This window comes from Sparus aurata, chromosome 9 (assembly GCF_900880675.1).
Source record: "Sparus aurata chromosome 9, fSpaAur1.1, whole genome shotgun sequence".
In the NCBI taxonomy this organism is placed as follows: Eukaryota; Metazoa; Chordata; class Actinopteri; order Spariformes; family Sparidae; genus Sparus; species Sparus aurata.
In genome coordinates, this window is record NC_044195.1 from 32,530,245 (window position 1) to 32,555,368 (window position 25,124).

The 25,124-nt window shown below is 40.9% G+C and overlaps 2 protein-coding genes across 4 annotated transcripts; one reads left to right on the plus strand and one right to left on the minus strand.

Annotated features, from left to right (window-relative positions):
* The first annotated feature begins 988 nt into the window (after positions 1-988).
* ddx18 (DEAD (Asp-Glu-Ala-Asp) box polypeptide 18) lies at positions 989-6,517 on the plus strand. Of its 2 annotated transcripts, none has more exons than XM_030428634.1 (14): positions 989-1,176; positions 1,801-1,983; positions 2,067-2,342; positions 3,206-3,341; positions 3,475-3,575; positions 3,685-3,884; positions 4,029-4,143; positions 4,255-4,394; positions 4,478-4,639; positions 4,742-4,894; positions 5,000-5,113; positions 5,417-5,473; positions 5,744-5,921; positions 6,058-6,517. In XM_030428634.1, the coding sequence occupies exons 1-14, from the start codon at positions 1,065-1,067 to the stop codon at positions 6,204-6,206; spliced, it is 2,076 nt and encodes a 691-aa protein (XP_030284494.1). In that variant the 5' UTR covers positions 989-1,064; the 3' UTR covers positions 6,207-6,517. The 2 variants fall into 2 exon arrangements, with proteins under 2 accessions (XP_030284494.1, XP_030284495.1); XM_030428635.1 differs by having other exon boundaries at positions 990-1,167.
* A 2-nt stretch (positions 6,518-6,519) lies between these two features.
* On the minus strand, positions 6,520-24,491 carry LOC115588215 (glycerol kinase-like). Of its 2 annotated transcripts, XM_030428636.1 has the most exons (20): positions 24,257-24,491; positions 20,453-20,526; positions 19,125-19,231; positions 18,915-18,992; positions 17,228-17,307; positions 16,938-17,075; positions 16,549-16,658; positions 16,229-16,295; positions 14,373-14,408; positions 13,478-13,545; positions 12,638-12,680; positions 12,470-12,550; positions 12,279-12,357; positions 12,048-12,144; positions 11,734-11,818; positions 11,119-11,239; positions 10,170-10,313; positions 9,969-10,055; positions 9,643-9,717; positions 6,520-8,699 (listed from the first exon to the last, which is right to left on the minus strand). In XM_030428636.1, exons 1-19 carry the CDS (start codon positions 24,308-24,310, stop codon positions 9,644-9,646), a joined length of 1,623 nt encoding a protein of 540 aa, XP_030284496.1. In that variant the 5' UTR covers positions 24,311-24,491; the 3' UTR covers positions 6,520-8,699; position 9,643. The 2 variants fall into 2 exon arrangements, with proteins under 2 accessions (XP_030284496.1, XP_030284497.1); XM_030428637.1 differs by lacking the exon at positions 9,643-9,717.
* Positions 24,492-25,124: the final 633 nt, after the last annotated feature.

Sequence of the window (25,124 nt, forward strand, 5' to 3'; positions counted from 1 at the left end):
GCACAAATTAACACTTTGTAGAGGATTTCAACAATTAACCACACTGATATTAGAAAACTGAATCCCCGGAATGAATGTTGGCAATGTATGTTTGTGCAAACTACGGTTATGTTCGAACTCTACAGAGACAAAAACACTTGTTCAGGTTCTGGAAAACTTCTTGTTTACTCACTCTGTGAGTGGTGCGCTTTAATTATGAGCCATAAAGTGAAAAATATTGATAGTTGCAGCCACCAACCAGCAGATGGTGCTGTTAAAATACTCTTTGAATTTCTACATGGCTCGGATAGTTCAGAGACTGATATTTCTAGAAACACATTGTCAATGGTCTGAATTCACAGGATTAAATATTGATTATTTGTTTAAAGTACCATATCCCGTCTCCCATAGAGCTGATACAATTTTATATGTCCTGTCCATGTCAATACATCCAGGCCTATATTTAATTTACACCAACTCATTCTGTTGATGTGATGTGAAAATAGTGGACGGTGATAAATCTTGATATTCTACACATTACCTTCATGCCTTCATAAAAGTCATAATACAATATGAATCATATTTGGTATTAAATATTGAGAGTGGAGCAAAGGGGAAGTCAGACATCAGAAAAGGAGAAGTGGGAAAAAGATGTGTAGAGCCAGAATATTCTTTATTCTTACTATGTACTTTTAGAAACAGGTTTGGTGATTGTTAAAACAGTGGAAAGCGAGACATCTATTGTTTCTTATGAGATTAATGTGTTTCCGAGCCTTGAAGAACTCAAATTAACACTTGAAAAACTGACTTTGACATTCATATAAAGACTCAACTCAATATTTATCGTAAAATCGAAAAATAAATATGATACAAATGATAGTAGCATTTTGTTAATGAGGAAATAACGGTAAATAAATACAAATTAGTTTAACATAATTAATAAAAAATCTTTTAGGTTTTTTTTTAAGTGCCTGTCTGTGTGAGACGTTCGAGGTCCTTCGCATTTCCACTCAGGCAGTGCAGACTGGTACCCCGAAGGGTCCTGAGCATCACACACATACACACGTGTGCTGCGCTCCGTAACCATGGCGGACATACAGATGAAGCTTCTCCGGAAGAAAATTCAGAAAAGAAACGAGAAGAACAAGGAGCGAAAACTACTGAGACAGACAGAAGAGAAAGAGACAGGTGAGGGCGGTTAAATAAAATTATTCGGTTGTTGTTGTTTGTTTTCTGTGTTTCTGTCGTGGTGACGAACTTCACATGCTAAGCTAGCTTCGTTAGCTCCTCACGGCATGATTTCTGATCGGGAGGTACAAAAATGTAAAAATCTTGAATTTCACTAACACACATTGTGTCAGAGTAGTTTGATGTATAATAAAATCTTTTTTTGCGTATGTCACAATAATTTGTCACATGTGATTGTGTTTTTTATGTTTTCTTCGGTCAGTAAGCTAGCTAGCATTCAGGTTTCCAGAGTTTTCCTTCTAGAGTCAGCAGAGGAAAATCTGAACTATTAGCTTGTGCTGATGTTTTGGGGTAGTGTTTATATGTCGTCCTGTCACTGTTTCTATACTGTAAAGTTTTGTTGTTCTTATTATTTCTACTGTCCTGAGACTGCAGATGTAAATTAGCTTTAAGCTAACTCTGCTAGCTTGAGGAGCTGTGCACTGTCCCTGTCAAATAAATAAATGCTGACTGACAGAAGCTTAATTAACCATTTGAAAACTTTAATAAGTAAAATCATGAAGCACATCATAACTGCTAACCTTTATTTCCTCAGTATTTAGTTAATCCTCTCTTGAAATGTGTTTTTGACAGTAAGCTCAAATGGAGTTGAGGAGGAATGTGAGGAAACAGCACCTGCATGTAAGACAGACAAGAAGCCCAAGAAAATACAGAAGAAGCCGACTGAAGAACCATCCAAGGGGACCACGACAGAGGAGACGTCTCTGAAGAAGAAAAAGAAGAAAAGAAAACTGGCAGACACCTCTGAGTCACCAGGTAACAGGTGGAGGAGTGACAACATGAAGCTGACAGGTTGGTGTTTGTGCTGACAAACTAACATGTTTTAATTTTTATACCAGCTGAAAAGAAGACCAAAACACTGAAGGAAGAAGAAGACGAGGAGGAGGAGGAGGAGGAGGAGGGAGCAACAGTAGCAGATGAAGATGGAGATCAGGCTGACGACAAATCAGAGGGAGCTTCAGATGATGATGAGGAGGAAGATGATGATGATGAGGAGGAGGGTGATGATGATGACGATGAGGAAGAGGAGGAGGAGGAGGAGGAAGAAGAGGACAAACCCAAAGAGGGAGACGATGAAGAGGACGATCAACCCGAATTACCCTTGGGCTTATCAGGTATTTAAATTCTACCGTACGACAAAAGAATCAACACAATGTTAGATGAAAATATTTTTTCATATGCAGAATTAATGAACATTTTACACGTCAGCCTGGCGTCTGAGTCACAGTAGTTAAACAATACGACAGTTTTAAAAATTTGAAAGTCAGACTTTGTTATACTTTAAACTGCAGCTTCTTGCAAAAATCATTATCATGATTGTTTTGATATTTAGACCACATCAGAAAAGGAGCAGTGGGTAAATGTGTTGATATTGAATGAAGTGTGTTTTATGATATATAATGTATGAGTTTGTAAATGGAGTCTGGCTTTAATAGAGATATACATTTTATATCTCTATGTGTATTAAAAGCTGTTTCTGGTTAAACAAAAAGGTTCTCACCAAACAGAAGAGAAGCAGGCTTATCCCTGTTGGAATCATTTCTTTAACACCGTCAGACATTTAGAATAACATGTTCAGTCTGTGGGAGGCATAACGAGCATTTTTAGAAGATGAACTTCATCGTGTGAAGCCGCCTGTATTGTTCCTTCCAGCTGAGGTGATCAACTGGACCAGCTCTCAAACTTCAGAGCATCATCAGTGTGTGAATGTAGAGAAAACTGTTTTAGTGTCTGAGTTCAGGAGCAGCGTTGCCTCTATGTGTTGCCCGCTCAGTGTTTCCATCATGAAACGGGTGTCAACTGAGGCATACAGAGACTCTTGTGGTTTTTCTTTGGGAGGCGTCACCAGTGATTCTCCTGACAGGATTTAACTGCAAGGACACAACGGATTAGTCTGAATATCTGCAGGAAATGTCTGTGCATGCTTTTGCTTTCGGGGAAACATTTCACTCGCTCACTAACCGAACTGATGTTTCAGGAGCATTTGAGGACACGTCCTTCTCCTCTCTAGCTGAGCTGGTGAGTGAGCACACGCTGAAAGCGGTGAAGGAGATGGGCTTCGAACACATGACTGAGATCCAGCACAAAAGTATCCGCCCCCTGCTGGAGGGGAGGTAAGTCTGTTCATCTCTGTAACTCCTGTAACAGAATGTCAAACTGCAATCATCACATATTCTGAGCTGGTCAGAAGAAAGTAATGTTATTGTGACTATGTTGATAATTAGTTTCCTGTCTGCTTCCCTGCAGGGACATTCTGGCTGCTGCCAAGACGGGAAGTGGTAAAACGTTGGCCTTCCTCATCCCGTCTATAGAGCTCATCTACAAACTCAGATTCATGCCCAGAAACGGTAAAACTCCTCGTTATCTATTCTTTGTTCTTCTGAGTTGCTGAGGGAATAATTAGCTGTTACCCAGTGTATCAAGCTGTATTATAAGTCCTTCTCTGCATCCACTCAGGTACCGGTGTCGTGATCCTTACACCCACGCGTGAGTTGGCGATGCAGACGTACGGTGTGATGAAGGAGCTGATGCAGCACCACGTGCACACCTACGGTCTGATCATGGGGGGCAGCAACCGCTCAGCTGAGGCCCAAAAACTGGCCAACGGCGTCAACATCCTGGTGGCCACACCTGGCCGTCTGCTGGACCACCTCCAGGTGAGTGTCACATTTTTTGAGTTGGTGGTTTTGGAACAGAAAACACAAAATCATAACAGTTTTATCACTGCTTTTCATTGTCTCAGCTCCAGCTTGTCTTTGATGCTTGAATAGGATTATTAAAAAGTAAATTTGTGCCCTCAGAATACGACTGGATTCATGTACAAGAACCTGCAGTGTCTGATCATCGATGAGGCCGACAGAATCTTAGAGGTCGGCTTCGAGGAGGAGCTGAAGCAGATCATCAAACTGCTGCCGAGTACGTATCGACAGGATTTTCAACAGTCTATGAGAAAAAATCTCAAACTGTCTGAGCCACTCTTCTCTCTCTACATCACTGATGAGTGTTTGTTGCTGTGTTTTTCTCCAGAGAAGAGACAGACCATGCTGTTTTCAGCCACTCAGACCCGTAAGGTGGAGGACTTGGCTCGTATCTCCCTGAAGAAAGAGCCGCTGTACGTCGGCGTGGACGACAACAAAGACAGCGCCACCGTTGACGGCCTGGAGCAGGTACTGTCGCTGCAGTTCTGTTGGATCTGTGACGGCGTGTCCGACATGTAATCTGATATAAAGTGACGCGTGTTGTGTTTCAGGGCTATGTGGTGTGTCCGTCAGAGAAGCGCTTCCTGCTGCTCTTCACCTTCCTGAAGAAGAACAGGAAGAAGAAGCTGATGGTGTTCTTCTCTTCCTGTATGTCTGTGAAGTACCACTACGAGCTGCTCAACTACATCGACCTGCCCGTCATGGCGATCCACGTAAGACGAGAGACTGTCTGAACCGAAAGTCTCATTTACGAGCCAACTGTTGTGACAACAAACAAAAACACAACCGTTTCTTCTTCTTCTTCTGTTTCTCAGGGCAAGCAGAAGCAGACCAAACGTACCACCACCTTCTTCCAGTTCTGTAACGCCGACTCAGGCATCCTGCTGTGTACTGACGTGGCGGCTCGAGGGCTCGACATCCCCGAGGTGGACTGGATCGTCCAGTACGACCCCCCAGATGACCCCAAGGTTTGAAAACTACGCCCACATAATGCAGCAGAAAATGAACTCTCTTTGAGAGTCCAAGTGCGTGACGGTTAAAGACACACGTCAAGCTTTTTTTTACGTCCACAGGAGTACATCCACAGGGTGGGCAGGACGGCCAGAGGCGTCAACGGCCGAGGTCACGCGCTCCTGATCCTCCGACCAGAAGAGCTCGGCTTCCTCCGCTACCTGAAACAGGCCAAGGTAACCATCTCCAACGCAACACCGTCTCCTGTGCAGACAAACACTGTAGTTGACCTGTAGATGAAAGTGATTTTTGTTTAAATGACACCATTTTAAGTGTTGTCCTATATGGTTAGTTCAAGGACCGTCAGAAATGTGAAAATCTGGTGATTATTCCTGTTTCTAGTTAGGAAAAATTGTTAATTTTGATACATGTCTTTTCAAATCAGCCTGCAGGTTTTTGGGTTCTGGAGGCAGCCTTTACTAACATGAATGCCTTTAAGTAGGATTTGCCTTTATTAACATGTGTCCTCTGTTGTCCAGGTTCCTCTGAGCGAGTTTGATTTTTCTTGGAGTAAAATCTCTGATATCCAGTCGCAGGTAAGAATTCTACTTCTTTAGCTTCAATCAATATCTTGTTGAATCGAAGGTCTACAGGTCCTTAAAAAGTCTTTAAATAGTCTAAAATTATATGTTTTAAACGCCTGAAAAGTCTTGAAATAGCCCTGAATCTGAATTTCTGAGGTTTTAATTGCAGCAAACATTTAATCTAGTAAAGCTCTTCTCCATGCAAGTCAACATTTCCACAAGATTTAATAAGAAAAAGATTATTTGTCTGACTGATGTGTTAAATTGTTTCCTGTTCTCCAGATGGAGAAGCTGATTGAGAAGAACTACTATCTCCACAAGTCGGCTCAGGAGGCCTACAAGTCCTACGTGAGGGCGTACGACTCCCACTCTCTCAAACAGATCTACAGCGTCAACACCCTCAACCTCCCCATGGTGGCGCTGTCGTTCGGCTTCAAAGTGCCTCCATACGTCGACCTGAGTATCCTTTGTTGTGATTTGACACTGTGTTACATTTCAAACTGCATACTGTTGTTTTTTTTAACTCAGAAGTTATCTTTATGTTTAAAAAGTTTAAGTTTTGTTCCAGTGTTTTTCTTAACTCGACTTCTCTCCAGACGTCAACAGCAGTAGAGGTGTGAAGATTCAGAAGCGCGGCGGCGGAGGAGGGTTCGGATACCAGAAGTCCAACAAAGGACATAAATCCAAATTCTTTAAGCACGTCAACAAAGGCGGGAAGGGAGACAAGCGGCAGTTCTCCCGCTGAACCCTTCCAGCAAAATAAATCCTGGACTGATTCCTCTTCTGCGTATCTGAAGAACTTTTTATTACATGAACTTCCTGTTTGGAGCCGGGTGTTATGTCACGTGTCCCTCTGACATCATGAGACCCCCGTCGTGTAAAAGTATTTTGTAAATGTTGAAGAATTCCTCGTGTTGACGTCACGTTCAACAGAAATGCTCAGTTTTCTTCATTACACCTGCCCGGATTATTAAATCTATTGACTTTATATAGATTCAGTTTGCTTCGTTCATGTTCTGTAGACTTTTCTAATTACAATCACTTGATTTTAAACCATGTGAGGTGCTCGTGTCCTCGTTTTTATTATCATACATTTCAAGTCTTCATCGTCATCACAATCATTGCAGCATCGATTCAGTCCTGCAGAGCGAAAAGACTCTTGCTTTACATGTCATCAAACAAAATACAGACAGTGAATAACTGGCAGGCATCACAGCAATTAATACAGTCAGTAAATGTTCCCTCTAAATGATGGAAAATCTGAATAAACATGTAACTTAAAGGTCCCATATTGTAGGAAGTGAGATTTGAATGTCAGTCCTTTGTTTCAAGGAGTCGTCAGGACTTCTCGCTCATGGCCTAAAAAAAGTTTCAAGCTTCTGGGTTTATTTGCTGGTTATACTCAAGGAATTCAGAAAAAGAATCTGACTCTCGCTGTGGTGTCAGCTGTATTGGAGTCTATGGGAGGTGATAAACATCTATGTCGTATGACTTCTGATGAGGAGGACGGGTTAACCACTGATGCATTCCTTCTTCATGTTCGCTGTGTGATTGCAGTTTCATCAGTGATATGTGGTCGAACCTGCCCAGTGTGGTCACAGTATTACTGTCAGTCGTCTGAGGTGTGTTCATGTAAATTTCTTTATCAGAAGTCATACAACATAAGTCACATCAATACAGCTCTCCAGCAGTCTGACACCAAGACACCACAACCCCTCGTTTTTATTTCCTACGAGCCGTTCCCAGAAGTTAGCGTCACCCTGGTTCTGACGACAAAACGTCACTGAGGCAAAACACAAGTTTATGATTCTTACACATTTTGTCAAGCGAGATAATCTTCCCAGATGAAAACCCCTTTATGATTTTTGAATCTGAAATGAAATCTTCCAAAGTAAAACCTGTGACTTCAACATCACCATCACTTCTACACACACGTACATACGAACTGATCGATGTACAATTTGTAAAGTTAGAATAGTTTGTAGCTGAAGCCGTCCTGTAAAGACGGACTAGTGATTAAATAAGTCTCCATGTTCGCTGTGAGCACGTTTAATGTCCCCAACAACCTCTGTAGTCTCATTTAGACACTTGATAGCAACCACTTTAAATGCTTACAAAAAAATCTTACAAGCTTGTGTTTCCCACAGACCTTATTTTAAGCATCTAACCTCAAAACCTCAAAGCCTGTTTAACTTTGAGACAAAGGTGCCAAATGTGCGAAAAACTTTATGTTTTAGGACTCATTCCTGCGGCGCTGCAGCAATGGACACTATGAGCCATGATGCAGGTAAATATTCTGTATGAGACACCCAAAATACAGTATGAACCTCAAAACGAGCACAATGTGGGACCTTTAAGTTTGAAGTACCTTCAACTGAATTCAAGTGAGCTTCAAGATTTTCATGAGTGAAGGTGTGAAAGGGCTCGGATTTAATACAAATCTGTGTTCATAGGATCAACATGTTGCTTTGATTTGATGGATGTATACTTGATTGTATCTGGACAGTCATGGTGCCGACTTCAGTAATTATGAGCTTAAAAAAAAAAAAAAATCAGAAAACACTTTTCCCTTTAAAAACACTGCAGGGCTCCAACGATCATCCTCTCCAGACATGACAAATAAAGTGCTGTTGAGAGCCTGCAGTGTCACTCCTCAGTAATACAAAACCTTAAAAACATGTTAGTGTTTTTACCTGTCGATCCCAAAAAAGTTTAAACTCATAATATCTCATAAAACCTTTGTCTCTTTCCTCAAAGAACAACCCAGAACAGACACTGAGATAGTCCCTGTCAACAACATTATATACAGAACAGAGAGTTAACGACAGTACAGTATCCGTTTTGCTACAGTGACGAGGTACGATAGTGCAACTCTTTACTTCAGACGAGGAACACCTGAACATCCCGCTGCACAAGTTGAAGAAGGCAAAAAAAAAATCAGTTTTTCCGAGGATGGTTTCCCTTTTATCAGAAAAAGGAAGACGACAGTAGTTCGATCAGAATTGGTTCCGTTCTTGCTTCAAAAACACTCCACAGGTTGTCTCTCTTCAGTCCAGCTGGCACTTGAGGTTGATGATAAACTGTCTCTACTGCTGAAAAGGCTACACGTCACCTGAAACAACCGCATCTCGCGTCGCGCAGCTGCCAAAGTCCTTCAGTCACCGTGAGCTTGTTTCCTCTTCCAGTTTTGCTCCATAGTAGGCTTCCATGTTCCCGTACCGCGATTACTGCTGGTGACCTGTGAGGCCAAACAAGATTATTTTATTTAATGTATTACGATTAATAAACTGAGATGATTCTCAGAGAGGCAAAGCAGTTAGTTCAACTCATTTGGACGGCTGCTCTGTCACGTAGCATCTAACCACTGGACTGGACTATTTACTAGCATTCACATGGCAAAATAAGAAAAGTACTTAGTCAAAGTTAACAGTCAAATACATAAAATAACTATCACCTAAACCTAAAATAGGTCTACGCAATAAAACTACTAGGTTTGATTTACGGAATCCAAATACCAAGTTAGGTTTACGGAGAAGGTCCTGGTCTGGATTAAATTAATAAAATCAGCATTCACTTCTACAGGAGCAGCTGTTTGACATGCGAGCCAACAGATGTGCCCTTAGGGACGCAAAACTCTGTATGATGCAGCACATAACGTGCCACCACAGGGCGAAATACCTTGTTTTTAGGGAGTCGCATGAAGCTACAGAAACATTAAGTGAACTATGAAGCTCTCCCAAACGTTCCATCGACATTAGGGGTGAGTAAATAACAACTGGATTTTTTAGGTGAACTGTTCCTTTAACCTAACGACAGAGCAACGGTCTGACGGGGGAAAAGTGATGAATACAGCAACATGCAGACCCAACATAGACACGAGGGCAGGACCAACACAGAGTTGATTCATTTCATAATGATCCTGATTTGCATTGATTTTTCTTCTTCACATTTATCCAGTTGTTCAGTTTGTGTCTCATGTAAACTGGTTCTGTGTTTATTCAGTTTTTAAGGTGGATCACTCGTCCTCAGAGAGCGGCTAAGAAAACATTCCTCAACGAAACCTCTGTGTTGGTCCGACCCTTCGTCACACTGTGTTAGTGATGCCCAGAAATGTAACCGCACCACAGTCAGCCCCGTCACAACGTACACGTTAGTGGCATGCAGCAGGAGTAAACTCGGACCTTAGGGGTCCGCTCTGATGGGGGGAGAGGTGGGCGGGACCCCCCAGGGGGCGCCGTTCATCTTCTTTCCTAAACCTGTTGTCAGCGAGGGGAAAGAAAGAGAGAATCCCAGATGGATCACAGTCAGACTCAGACTCGTTTATAACTCCAAGTTCAGGAAACATTATGAAACACAGCTGAAACTATTCCTGTGTGATGTCACAGATTCTATTTACTAAAAACAACAGGTATCATTTTGTTGGCTCCTTCTGCAGTAGAAGCAAAAAAAAGAAAATGCTGGAATAACTTCTATATTTAAACATTTCCTTCATAAGACAAACGCGTACCGTTTGAACTGCAGCAGGGCTCTATGGTCTCCCAGTTCATGGCTCTCTGGACGGCTTTCTTCCAGCGGGCAAAGCGGAATTCACTCTCTGAAGAGGACAGACAGAAAGGTAGGCAGACAGACAGGCAGACGGGTCAGTTGAGTAGCTAGAAAGTGGCCAAAAAAGTGCATCACACCTCTCCTCTGGGTGTGTCTTCCTCACCGTCACAGTTGATCTGAGGTATATATTTCTCTGATGTGATGTGTGGGAGGTGATCGGGGTTCAGGTTCCACACCTCCACCCCCTCTGCTGCCCCCGCTGCCATGGCTGCACCCAGAGCTGTGGTCTCAGACATGGTGGGTCGCACTGGACCAACACGAGACGGACGAAACACATAACAAGAATAAAAATTAGAACAATCTCTGAAGTCTCATGTCAAACCAGGTGATTAAATCATTCAAGCAGGCATGTTTCAAAGTGACACATGATGTTTAGATTCAAGTTGGTCCTTTAATTTGTGTATTTTTACTTTACATATTGAAATAAACATCCAGCAGCCTGTCTTGGTATCAACAAACATGGATGTTGGTGGACGTTGTGATGTCAGTTCAGGTCGACTGATGATGCAACATTCATGGGTACATGGTTATATACACACACCAGTAAATCTGGGTTCTACTCATGCATGTCAAAGTCAAGGTTCATGTTGTGTTCTCTTTATCTAAAGTGGGACAAAAGTCAGACAGACAGAACGGTTTAAAGTCCAGGTTCAGACCTGCGTCAATGGTTTCTCATATTGACCAAATAGAGTTGTAAAGTTCAAAGTTGTTTGACAGAGTAAAGCCATTAATGCTTTCACAGTGTTTAAGAGTAATGCAGCAGAACAGAGATATTGTCTTTTTATCCCACACATTTTCCTGGTTCCTACATTACTCACAATGCAACATGACCACTGAAAGTTCACTCAAGATTTAGGGATTCTGTGCTGGTAGCCACTAATGTAGCCTGGAGCCTCTGGCTTCAAGCAGAGGTTTGGATCAAGCTACAGAGATCTGGCCTGCTGGCTTTTCTCCAACTCCACATCAAAGACATTTTACATTTTCAAGCTCACATGACTCACATAAGTCAGCATGAGGAAGTTCGTACATTCGTGCGTTATGAGTCTTCTTACCTACGGACATGCAGAGGATGTCGGCCTGCAGCTGCATCAGCAGCCTGTTGGACGTCATGCCTCCGTCCACCTGCAGCATCGTCAGAGGGACGCCGCTGTCCTGGTTCATCGCCTCGAGGATCTGAATGAGACGAGCATGTGCCACTTAAACACAGACCAATGTCAGCCAATAGAAAATCACACAAAACCTCAACCTCCAGGCTCCTTTACACCAGACATGACTATTGTTGAAATAGCTGCTGATATAAAGATGGTGCTTTGGTATTTTCAATCTCTTATTGGTTTACAGGATTATTATTACAGAGACTACAGCCTCAGAGACAAGTGTTTGTATTGATTATTGTAAAATCATGTATGTTTGGAGAGCTGTAGGCGGCTCACACAGCTCTTACACAAGAATGTCTAAAGCTGATGTTCTGATCCCACTGTTAGCACAAATCATAAAGCAACATTCAAGGTTTTACGAGGTTGAAAAGAACCAGAATCATTTTCTAAGTACAAAACATCTACATGTGATGAATCTGCAGTTATTAGACTGACAAAAGCAGTCATCTCCGAGCAAGAAGTGGAAAAAAACAGCAAAATAAATTGGGTGAAGAAGGAGACGCTGCTCACCTCTCTGGTCTGAAAGCAGACGGCCTCGAGGGCAGCAAACGCCAAATGGTTCCTGTTGGTGAACTGAGTGAGTCCACAGATAATACTGCAAAACAAAGAAAATACAGTCAAGATATGTTACAGTTACAATCAGGACTGCTGATGAATATTTTCAAGCTCTCTCTCTTTACTGACGTGTCTGAGGACGAAACTAAGAATCTACACATGAAACTTGTGTCACGTTATTAGAGTCAACATTTCTCCTTTTGTCCTCAGTTCAGTTTCAAATGGCAGCTGATGGCTCAGACGTTTGTTTTAACAGCTGACAGTCTCACCCTCTTGCACTGGGCTCCCAGTAGGGGGCATAGAGTCCGGAGAAAGCCGGCACAAAGTAACAGCCGTAAGACGAGCCGGCTGCTGCTGCTAGTGTTTCTGAGAGAAGACGGAGGGAACAAAACAAGAAGAATTGTTATTTAAACATAAGTGTCTTTTTTTCTCTCTAGAGAACCAACACCGGCATTGTTGAATCATGAATTTCACATTAGATTAGGTAAGATGTTAAGTACCGATCTCAGAGGAGGACTGCACGATGCCCATGTTGTCCTTCAGCCACCGCACCACTGCCCCTGCGATGGCTACTGAACCCTGAGAGGAAACACGACAGACTCGAATCACAACAGGTCTAAGTGACAGTGGTTGACCGCTGCAATGTAGAGGCGAGCTCAAAATGAGAGGGTTGATGAAATCTTTCACACACCTCGAGTGCGTAGCAGGCGGGCTCCTCTTTTCCCATTTTGTAGGCGACTGTGGTCAGCAGGCCGTGGTCCGACATCACAGGCTGAGAGAGTCGGAAAAGAAAAACAGAGCGTGAAGGAACCGAACAGAAAAGTGCGATTTTAGTATTTCCTCGGGACCAGCATCTTACCTTCGTCCCTGTGTTTTTGAGCAGGAAGCAACCGGTCCCATACCTTCACACAACAACAAGACAGATTAGAGACCGGTGATTGAATTATTGATGACATTCAATCTCTTCAAGACTCAACAAAGAAATGACAGCACCAAGCTATCAGTCACTTTATGTCTGAATGAGATAGGAGATACAACTCTCTATTGTTACTTATGCCTTATTTGTTTTGGAGGTTCATCTCCTTGCTTTCCAATTCGACGAGATAAAAGCTTTGGTATCTTTAATCTGCACAACCTGCCTTACTATCTGTATTTTTAGGTGTTTAATCATCATGTTTTGTTTTGTTTTGTTTTATCTCTACCAGATTTGGAAACTTTTAAAACCTCCTTAATGACTTTCAAAGAGGAACCAGGCGACAAATCTTCAAACTTTTTTGGCAGAGTGGATCTTCTCTCCCTTCAACAGAGCGACCAATACGTCCCAGTGAATGCTCCCTCATTGTAGCTCTGACTGTGAATATGTGCGCCTAACAACCAATCACTGATCCCCATCGTAGTCTAGATAACTCCTCCTCATTTGTTTGTATTTTAAGAAAAAAGTCTAAGTTAAATTATTCAGAATAAAGTTTCCTCTAAGGATCTTGACACTTTTGTTCCACAATCTTCATAACACCATTTGAAATAAGAGGTTATACACATTGTGATGAAATGATAGAGGCTATAAAACAAAAAAAAAAGCTAGTTTGAGTTGATGTGACTTCACATGTGACATAATCACAGCATCAAACTGTCTTTAATGTTGATATCTTGTTTCAGCACTAAACAGAACCATTCCTCAATGAATGGACAGATGACGTACGTGTTTTTGGCCTGGCCTTCCTTGAAGCACATCTGACCAACCAGGGCAGCCGACTGGTCACCGAGACACTGAAAGAGACCAGGTCAAGGTTAGACGGCCACGACAGTCCATGTATGTATTTATATACACTTAGCATCTCACAAACCAACAAAATCAAGCTCTGTCCTCAAACTACAGCCTGACCAGTACCGTCTGTTAGAGTCCCACATGAACTGATTTCAAATACTTTTTTAAGAGATCACAATGAAGAAACAATATAAGAATTATTTATTTCCTAGGGAAGTTTACAGTTTCACTAGCCTGATGTTATTTTAGACAATAAAGTTTATTGTTAAACTGAAATTTCCCTGCTTCTGTTTGTCACAAGAGTTTGATGACCACATTTGAGGGTTCATTGCAAAAAACTGTGCTGATATCGGCCGCTACAAACGTTGATATCTGCATTTCTTAAATATCAGTATCAGCATTGGCCCCAAAAATCGAGTATCAGTCAGGCTCTACTGAACAGCTGAAAAGTAAATTTGTCCAAATTATAACAAGAGCAGCAGATTTTTTAGGTGCAAATATCAGTACAAATAAAATAAAATCAGATTAGCAACCACTGAATAAACAACAACAACAATATAGGAGAATAAGTTTCAAACTGAAAAATACAGCCAGTAAAAACTGAATGAACTGTAATGAACTAGACTAAGCAGTAGTGAGTATTAACATCTGAAGATCAGTTTCATGCTACTTTTAGGTTGTCACTGACGTGATACATCTGTGAGGGGCTAATATTGGCCTGGGCAAAGTATCATGAGGCGCGAGTGGGAACTTCTGGAGGAAAGCCACATGTAACGCACACCAACGTTCAACACTGCTGAAAGAAAGACGTCACTGTTCTCAAACTTACCCCAGAGATCGGAATTCCTGTCAAAGAGCTGGATTTCTGTAAAAAAATACAGAGACAAGTTTAGAGTTTGGATAAATGACGCCAGCAAAGACTTCTTGGATTTAAAAATCCCATTTAAGAAGAAAATATGTCATAATAGAAACAAAACATTTCGACGTCACAGTAATCTATATGAGCCATAGTTACATAACTCAGCACGTTATCAGTTCAAATTTCCATCGTAATGTAATAATCTCCAGGTAGTAATAATACTGTATAATCACAGTCATGTCAGAACGTTTTATTACCCAATAAGGAACTGATTATTATTGATCTTATCAGTTTAACAGCTGCAACACCTTTGCCTGTTGTCAGATAAACACCTGCGCTGCAAAACATTTGTTCACATGTGTGTCTGTGGTTGATACAAAAGAAGATAAGGGCCCTTTTCCACTACGATGTGCTGTTGCAAACGTCAGGATAACAAGAGATAGCATCTTTTCTAGCGTTATTATTTAATTTATACTGTTATGAGAAATGCTGCTTTAGTGTGTGAAAAACGTCTTTTCCAAAACGGAACAAAAGCTGCCTTTTAAATTGTAGGTTGGGGAGGATGTGCGTGGAGGCTTTCCAACAGTAAATGACAGGTTGAATCTAAGAGGTGGAATAAACATCTCAAAAATGAGGAAAACTAACACAGCTACCACTCTGGACTGCAGAGCAAAGTGCATGTTGCACTAAAAGGGTTTACAGTAACATGGAAGAGCAGGTCGGCAGATAAGATACGAGCACAGACAAACAGACACGCATGAAAACAGACGCAGAGTATCTGTATGCTCAACACAAACACACACAGCAGAGGAAATGTTATCGTTATGTAAATGACAAATCATTACGGTTTAAAATCAATATAATTGATAGCTGTGGTATGGAATCATCTGCCAGAACAGCCTCTGTGTCTATTAGTGTGACTAAACAACACTGGATCATCTCATCAGGTCATTTATCAGAGTCAGAACACAGTAAGGAACTTTATTTAACAAGAAAGAACAGTTCACCCCAAAAATTAACTCTCTCCCCCATGCTGATGGAAAAAGCATTGCAGCATTCTCCTAAAAGGCTGAAGAAGCTGGGGACTGGGGAAAGAAATCATAGAATGGCTCCATACATACAGGAACCCAAAGATCCTAAAACTGATTTTTACACCCTTTTAAAAAGCCCAAATCACTTCACTGTAGCTGCGAAGCTAAAAGCATTAGCATGACAATGTCTGAAGTGAGAGCATGAGCTCGACTGAGCTGGGGATCTTAGGGCTTCTGGAGACTCGCATCACGCAGGACGAGCTGTATGGAGCCATTTTATGTTACTTTGAGCTTGAGCAATGCTACAAAACTCCATCGGACTTTCAATCAGCATTTAGGGGGAGGAGATAATGACTGAATCAAATAAAAACTGCAAAAGGGAGAGAATGAGTCCTTTCTTTACAAGTACAACCTGAACCATCTTTATTTTTGTCTTCTCTGACATCAACATGAATTTTTAGACTTCCTTTCACTTGAAATACGGACTCTGTCCATCAGACGGTCAATAATATTTGAGCTGGAATTCTTTTACTACTTCACTGGAAACACTATCAGCACATTATCTCCTATTCTGATGAATTAAACACTGTTATCTTATCAAGCTCTGTGGTCATTACTGTGATCAAAAGGCTTTATGAGACCATTCAGTAGAATATTTAATGATTACAGTTAAGTCTAAATTTAGAGGGATTTACAGCCCTTGAATGAGTTGGAAAACAGAAGTAGGTCAGATCAGGTCCATCTCACGACACACACAGGATTACAGAACAGACAGTGAAGGTTGTCTGAACTCACCATCCAGCCGTAGATTTCAGACGAGCTTCTGACTTTAGGGAGGATTTCCATCGGGACGTCAAAGTACCTGCAAGAAGCACGAAAGCAACCAGTCACAGGAATCAAAAACATGGTGCATCTTGGGAATGATTTCACTGCAAGCAAGTGCAGGAATCACAGTTTTTTTAAAACACACTGAAAGATACTTTTAACTTTAATGAGCTGTGTCAAAAGCACTTTTCAAGACCGACTGCACCACTGCAAGAAACAGCAGCTAGAAGACATTACACAGGCTGACAGATGTAGGCTGAAGGTCATTTATGTTACTCTGTTGGGTTTACCTGCAGAGCTCAGGATCCCAGTCCATGGTGTGAATGTTAAAGAGCATGGTGCGACTGGCGTTGGTGACGTCTGTGCAGTGGACGCCTCCGTTCCTGCCTCCTGTCAGGCACTACAGAAAATAACACCTTTTATTACAAGTGTGCATCAAATGTTGTAGACTCTGGCCAATTTCACAATTTCCTCTGTAGCTTGATTTTAAAAGGAGCTGCCATGTCAAGAAAAGCACAGCATCTTCTCTTGTGTCCTTTGCCTCGCAGAACACCACATTTTCCAGCTTGTAAACAGACTTCATCCTGCACAGCCAAGACTCACTTTAAGAATTATTTGTTTTCTGAACTTTCGGTCTCTTCAGTCAGATCCACAGTTGCAGCCTTTTAGCGGCTCTTACCCAGATAATCCAGGAGTCCACGGTCCCAAACATGGCACGCTCGCTAAGCACCGCCTGTCGCACTTCATCCACGTTGTCCAACAGCCAGCGGAGCTTCACTGCGCTGAAGTAGGTGCTGATGGGAAGGCCCGTTTTGTGCTGGAGAGAAAACAGCAGAAACACAGATTAGAGAGAATCAGCCTGACTTTTATTCTCAAGTAAAGCACAAGTAAGTGACCTTAGTTTGTGAGAGCTGCATCCTGAATCTAAAATCTATTATAAAATAAAAGGATTACTTCCACGTCTCTCACCTTGAGGTGGTTCTTGTTCTGGCCCGGAGTTTTGTTAATGAGCCCTTCCACTGTTGACTGTGTGCGCAGGTCCAGCCAAACTACAGACAAAGCAAACCTTAGACACAGGAACCAAACAGTTCTAAATCAGACAGAAATCTCACCACTACTGCGGTTCTGTCACAGAAGACTGACTCTGAAACCCTTTTGGCATTTAACTCCATAAAACAACTTGTACTTCTTGTCACAGGTGTCATGTCTCAGAGTGGATGATGAATATAATGATTATTAGGAGTGTGAAGAGGTGAAACTTCCAAACGTCAAGCTGGTGGTGAAAAAGTAATCCTGAGATGTAATATTATGACTGAACTCAATTAGGTGGTATATTCATTTCCATTCTTTACGTCCTGAAGCTAATGAAAACAACCGATCATTAATGATTATCTCAGACGGTATTTGACCTCAACATCCAACAGAAGCTACAGCCTGAAGCCAGACAGCTTCCAGGAACCAGTAGCACCAGTTTATGTGAAACTCAAGAGAGTGACAGCTTTTGCCTGACAGCACCAACACAATCATCTAAACTCTGGGGATACACAGACTTATGACATCAGGATTATTTGAGTTTCACACTCACATTCCATCTACACACCAACCAAGAGGCAGTTTGCAGATAAACCAGCCACTCAAACTGAACCTAAAGACCCTCGGGGGAGTGAATGAAAGCTTCTCTTTACACACAGGCCTCGAGTGGGTGGTGTCTGCATGTGCTCAGCTCCTACACTGAATCACTACCACATGGGACGGTGGGTGGTGGGAGGTGGGGCAGGGACAGGCCTGACACAGGACACTGGAGTCTGATGCAATCTAGTCATGCACTGTGCTGTTTCCTAGATGACATAATCTCCTTACTTGCTCAATTTAAGATGTTTCAGACAAGACGTTGGGAGTGTCAAGTCTGGTTGTAACACAGACGTTGCAGCAAAGGAAATCTTTACAGAGAATACTTAAAATCAAGGGTTGAATCAAGGGAGGAGGTCTAAATGTGCATGTCTGCACACAAATTCATTCGTTTTTACAATTCTTTTATTCTTATTCTATAGTTTAAACCAATTTCCAATAGATTTCCACTTGTATATAACATTATGGATGCTGTTATACTGTGTTGCGAGAGAAATGCTGACCCACCGTGCATTGAGGAGAGTTACAAAGACATTATGAGTTAAATTATTTTGCCCAAAACACATAATCACCATCAGTAAATAGCAGGACATGTCCTGCTCTTACTTTTAGAAATAAACACAGTTTTCTGGTGAAGTGCGCTGAAGGTTTGAGGAAGAGTGTCGGGGTTGTGGTGAGTTTTCTACATATTAATTCATCTATTATTTTCTCATAAAAAGATTGCTGAAGACACCACTTCATACCACATTACTGATGTTTTTTAATAACACTTCTATGTGTCTTAAAGTGCCATTTCATTTTGAGCATTATCCTGTGAAAGATCTGTTTTGTCATCAGACTGTGAACAGAAATAAACGTTGTGGATCACATATTTGTTATAAAGCTGACCTGAAGTTACTAGAAATTAAGTTTCTATCTGCTGAGAAATAAAAGGCTTTAGTGAACATGTCAGGGTTTTGGGGTCTGAAGGAACACGTGTGGTGTGTTTACAGTGATACTTGTTCACCGAGATGTATGAAGAACCCACCAATGGCGTTGTAGAGCGGCTCCCCCGTCTCTTTGTCCCAAACCAGGGTCGTCTCTCTCTGATTGGTCACACCCACCGCTGAGAGAAAAGCAACAACATAAATGTCAATAAAACCTCCATCCTCCACCCATTCCTCTCTGTAAGGTGTGGCTAATGGTCAGTTTCTTGTTCTCTTGGGAGTACAGTCACAAAGTCAGTCTCCACTCCCACCTTTTATGTTGGAGATGTCGATTTTGAGCTGATGGAGTTTCTCACAAGTCCTCTCGATGCACTCGTACACAGACTGTATGATCTCCTTAGGGTCCTCCTCAACCCAGCTGATTGAAACACAAATTGTCAACACATGTCAGAGATACAAAGATGTAAATAAACCCAGTAACACATCCTGTAGTTACAGTGTGTGACTGCAGCTGCACTTTCTACCTGTTACCCATCACTAGGCTGCTCTGTGTCAGTGGGTTTGGGGTTATGAGGTAAAAAGTCTTTCACAAAAACCAAATAGAGGATCCAGCTGATGTAACCTTGCAACACGACTTCAGTTGATACCTGGCAGCTTCATGATATGTGTTTTCAGGCAAAAATATCCATGTAGTTATTGTTTGTTACAAAACATGGCTAAAATATTAAGCTTCTGAGATGTTCGGTGCCTAATTTGTAAACAATATGTCATATCTACAAAACCTTTAATGTTTCCAGACTACAGCAGATTGGACATAATATATACAGAGGTAGGGGTCGACTAATGTGTCTTTTTCAGGGCCGATACTTATTATTAGGAATTAAGAAGACTGAAAAAAGATATTTGGGACCGATATTCATTTGCAGTAAAAATTAAAATCATTGTGACACAATTTTGACCCTCCAGTGATGGAATAAACCTCAGTACAATGTACTCAAGTACTGTTCTTCGGTACAAATTAGAGGTATTTTCCTTGAGTATTTTGTTTTCCTCCTACTTTATACTTCTTCTTGTGTGAGAGGATGCTGCATCAGAGCTAATGTAGCACACCACTATAAAAACCAAAATCCCAGCAAGCTTTTATGCGTACAATAAAAGCAGAACTGGACCTTAGACTCAATTTTGTTATGGCTGGCAAACAAAGTAAGTGATTAATCTAAAATGCAGTTAAATTGTAACATCAGTAACACAGTTAACATTCAAAGGAAAAGTAGACAGTAGTTTCTTTTTAAATTTGTATAAAGTTAGTTTAACAAAGAGCTACAATACTGAACTGTAAAATAAGGGTATAATATACATCCAGTGTTGTCTGTACAACCAGTTGTAGCAGGAAAATGTGGTTTTGTTGGTTTGAAGAGTTTTTTTGTAGCTGCACCTGAGACTGTTGTGTTATAATGAAGTAGAGCGGCAAAAATGCAGAATTAATGTTTTTGTCATGTCATACCTTAGAGAAAATAATTAGGGTAATACATTTGGGTTTTGGTTGGTTGGTCAGACAAAACAAGACATATGAAGATGCATTTTTAAACAAACAATTAATTGAAAAGTAACTGGCAGATCATTGGTTCAAGGAACTCACCCCTCTTTGGGGTAACTCTGGTTGACCTCCACTTGGTGGTGACTCATCAGTTCGGCCGTTTTTGCGTTGAACACCTGCGGAGAAAATTCAATTCATGAGAGACCAAGAACAGAAATAAAACAAGGTTGTCAAGAATATCGATACTTTGATACACTTTCTCAATATCGGGGCTGCAGAGTTAGTAAGAAGATTACTGAATATGCAGAATACAGAAGCTGCAATTTTTTGACCAAGGCGGAAGCAAATTGTGATCATCAGATAGCATGTGTTTATAACAATACAATCCCCATTAATTATATAATCAATAGTGTTGAAAGTACAGAAGATACTTAAAAAAACAGTTCTACAGTCAGACGGTGCATTATAATTTATTTATTTTTTAACAAGAGGGCCGGAGAGTTTTTGTCTTTTTGTTGTGGTATTGAAAGATGTACAGAGTATCTCTCTTTTTTTTTTTTTTTACATTGGTATTGTATTGCAGGTTCTGGTATTGTTACAATCTTAGAAATAAAAAACAGGTTAAAGAGAAGTGCTTGTTTAAAAGGGTTACAGTCTTTTTGGCACAATACAGGACGACTCCCTGTTACAGAGGAGGAAATATTTAACATGAGGCAGCGTGAGTCAGACAGAAGTCAGAATTTCTTCTAATGAGCTAATAGGATAAAGCTCTGCAGCCTCCTGTGAGCAGCACTACAGGCATACAGCTCAGCTGCACACTCAAGGTTGCCAGGTTGTATGAATTCAATACGGAAATATACCACACTGGGAAAAACTGGGAAACATTAACCTGAAGAGCATATGACACACAAGCAGCTTTAAGCTTCGGCGCAACCTTGAACTCTTTAAACTTTACAACAGCTGCAGAAACTGGGCAGACACACAGATACGGTGAGGCAACAGGTCGACCTCGCTGACACAGAGAGGAAAGAGGTAACATTCAGTTCAAGTCACACAGTTGGACAGCAAACAGGAAAATCATCACCCTATCATCGAGGGAATGACTAGAGTGTGACCTGACAAGATGACGTAGGAGGCCTGAGTCCATTAATCACGACACAGTTTGATCACAAATCTGACAACAGCGTGTCCTCAACTGGAACTATTTACCCCATGTGTCCCTGGGTGTCTATTTTGGCACAGAAAGAAAATGATCTCCAAATTTCAGCAAATGACTGAAACTATCAGACTGGAAAGAAAGGACAGAGGGAATTTAGACCACGGTCAACAGACATCACCTCACAGGACTCCTTCATACTGCTGTCACCAACATTAACAGTCTGCAGACGTGGAACACAACACACCAAGAAAAATACCCGACAACTAATACAACCTCTACAGTGTTTTACATCTCTGCATGAAGCTGATGGAGTCATCTAATGAATAAAAAAAACACCTCAAAGTTCTCATGTTTGGTCCCAAAGTTTTCACAGGGGAAGATCATAAAGACTTTTAATCAAAATACAGTCGAGCAAACAGTAAAGTCTTCGTTTTCACAACAACATTTTAATTGAAAGAAATCTGCGAACCTGACTTTAAAGATACAGTACACTCTGGTCCTTACAACATTATATTTGTATTTTTGTATTTTTACAGTTATTTAGTGTATTTATTTGACGAAATGTTATGTTAAAAAAAAAAGCAACAAAGGTTCGGTGATAGGTTCACATTTTCTCTGGTAGCTTCTAAAAGAAGACAACTCACTTGTGGGTGAATAAAGGACATTTTCCAGAGTATAAATGTTTGGGTTTGGGGTATTCGGGGTATTCAGATTGATGATTTGCTTGTGAAAAAGTTAAATACAATCAAGCCAACCTGCTACCGTAAATCAGCTGACAATTACTGAACATACTTGATGACTTCATGCAGTCTATCTGCTGCTGCAGCTGCAGAAAGGTTGGATGATGCAGGAGTCGAGGCTTAGTTAGACGTTTAAGAACTTCATCATCATCATCATCATCATCATCATCATCATGTACAGGTAACGACATGTTTGTTTATTGTCGCATGGGACCATCAATGCATCTCATAAACAGCCTTCCAGGTTAAAGTTTAACCTCGGGTTGAAATGACCTCGTCTGTGCTTCACCTAAAGTCGTCAGATCAGCATTCAGTCAGGGACCTCACAGAGGGTCAAAGGCCCTTTGGACAGAACTGGTCACTAATTAAGAAGACATCCACAGAAAAGTTACAGCAACTCTTGGCTGTGAATAAACATATTGAGCCACATAAAGTTAACATACATTCTAAACCGTGATGGAAAACACCTCAAATTTGTTTTGAATCAATCCCTGTGGTCTCAGTTAATCAAATAGCAGGTTACACAAAATATTTACCAGATCTAATCAGGAATCAATGATTCTGTTTGTCTGTGCCTTAAAATTCTAACAACAAGTGAAACTTTTATCTCCACAGAGCTCCCAAACAGCTGTAATCAGTGCCAAGTCTGAAGCTTCCAGCTGACCTACTTGAGAAAGCCCAATTTCATTCACAAAGGATCAGTAAACAGGATTCATCTGGTTCTAACAGCAAAACCATTATGACAAAGGAGCTGGTTTAAAAGATATTTAAGTCTCTTTGCTGGTTGAACAAGATGAACAAAACAAAACAAAACAGAGGGACATTTTAAACCAAAAATGTATAAAACAGGTTCAGTGAGAGAGCTTTAAAATGGATCAGGCTGGGCAGTATATCAACTTTTTAAGATATATTGATATATTTACAAACGAGGTGTAAGATTAGACAACATCATTTGTATCAATATAGTTTGATGTTGCACAATATAACCGGTTTCTTCTGGAAAGTCAGGCCAGTTTGAAACCTACATAGGATGAAATTACATATTGTGCAATTAAAAGTGAAAGTTTAGCCTACTGCAAAGTATATAAATACATTAATTTTTATTTATGAACTTCAATAATCAAACAAATATAATGCTGTTATGCAATATTTCTTTGTGTGCAGCCCGCAAAGGTTGACTGGCATTTAAATTATCATTATTTCCTGGAATAACAATGAAATGTGGTTTAACTAATGTGTCTACCTGCCTTTATAGTATTTTACATTTGCTTTGGCTCAAGTTTCACAACATTCAGTGTAAACATTACACAGTGCAGGACAATAAATTACATGCTCAGTAATCACAGTACAGCTAGTCTACTGTGTATTTACAATTAAACAGTATCTTTATTAAATAAAAGTCATTCTTACACTAAATAACCTTTAAAACTTCAATCTCTGTTGCACTTTTTTAAATGTTTGTGGAAGTGTGTTGCTACTTCTCAGCATCACATGACGATGGCCAATTAGTTTTGTGGTGTAACAATGCTTCAAATAAATTCTGACTTAATCGTGAACATGTTTAATGTTGTGATGCTCTTCATAATAGAGGAAATATATGAATATAGCTTGTTTTGGTAATACTTAAACTCATTGAAACTCAGTTACAGCATCTTACAGTAGATGCTGTGCTTATTTACCAGCAGGGGCGTAAAAAGTTTACATGTTTAAACGTTAAATCGCTCAGTAAATGTCTTTTATTTGTGGTTAGAGAGAGAAAATGAAAATGCTGCTAGCTTAAACAGAACGACAACACAACACCGGTATCGACAGGGAGGGTTTCCCTCGTTGTGTGTAAGTTAGCATGCAGGCTAATTAAACCAAAGTTAGCGTTTTTTTCGTGTACAAAGTTTGAATAAATACTTTAAGGAAGTTTTATCAGTCGAAATCTTCGTCGTTTGTTAACTGCTGTCAAGGAAGAAGTGAAATGACCCTCAACTTTTCAACCGACTCCACCACGTCACTCACCAGAAACCTCGTCGAGCTCGTGCCCTGATCGATCGCAGCCACCAGCGGATCCATCTTTGCACTTTTTCCCCTTCGTGTCCAATAAAACACTTAGAACACGACGTTGAACCGGACCGGCTGTCGGTTCTGGAGCTAGCAGTGATTCTCAGACTGACTGGGTTTTTTTTTTTTCTTCGTTTTTTTAAATGCCAGCAACTGCTACGCGCGAGGGGGTCTGTCGGCTGGGCGGGCTGACCGTCTGGAGCGTGCGTGGGATGTACCGGAACCGGCCAATGCTGACGACGCGATTGGCTTAGCGTCAGAGGGCGTCGGACACACGCTGACCTATCAGGGTTGGGGGCACGTTCTGCAGAGGTCCAATGGAATGAGAAAAATGCTGCATTCAGGTGCTCCTCGGATGGCCTCCCCTTTCCTACTTGGGAAGTCGTTCTTTTTCCGGGTTTTAGAGCATTATGGACTCCAGAAAGAAGTTTGTTTTGGATTTTTTCGCTCAGACATTTCAAACAACACGTTGACAGCTGTTTCCAGTATTAGAGTGACAAGGAAGCGCAAGGACAACGATGCAAAGATGATACAATACGTGATTTTTGCTAAAGGGTTGTTACCATCAACCCAGTGTCTACTTTCATCCGTCCTGTTTCCTTTACGAAAACTTTCTCAACTCTCATTATTGTTGTTGTTCCAACTTGAGTGGGCTTTCATGGGAATTTTCCTAGTTATCTTGCAATAATTACGACAGCACGTGAACGCACATAAATACATTCATCCATAAAGTAGAATTTACACTGTGCACGTGTGTGTGTGTCTATATATATATATATATATATATATATATATATATATATATATATATATATATATATATAAT

Coding starts and splice junctions, on each gene's coding strand:
- ddx18 (XM_030428634.1), top strand. CDS start 1,065: ATGGCGGACATACAGATGAAGCTTCTCCGGAAGAAAATTCAGAAAAGA. Junction 4,144..4,254: donor GATCATCAAACTGCTGCCGA/GTACGTATCGAC, acceptor GTTTTTCTCCAG/AGAAGAGACAGACCATGCTG. Junction 4,895..4,999: donor ACCCCCCAGATGACCCCAAG/GTTTGAAAACTA, acceptor TTACGTCCACAG/GAGTACATCCACAGGGTGGG.
- LOC115588215 (XM_030428636.1), bottom strand. CDS start 24,310: ATGGATCCGCTGGTGGCTGCGATCGATCAGGGCACGAGCTCGACGAGG. Junction 18,993..19,124: donor CGACATCTCCAACATAAAAG/GTGGGAGTGGAG, acceptor CTTTTCTCTCAG/CGGTGGGTGTGACCAATCAG. Junction 12,145..12,278: donor GCAGTCCTCCTCTGAGATCG/GTACTTAACATC, acceptor GTCTTCTCTCAG/AAACACTAGCAGCAGCAGCC.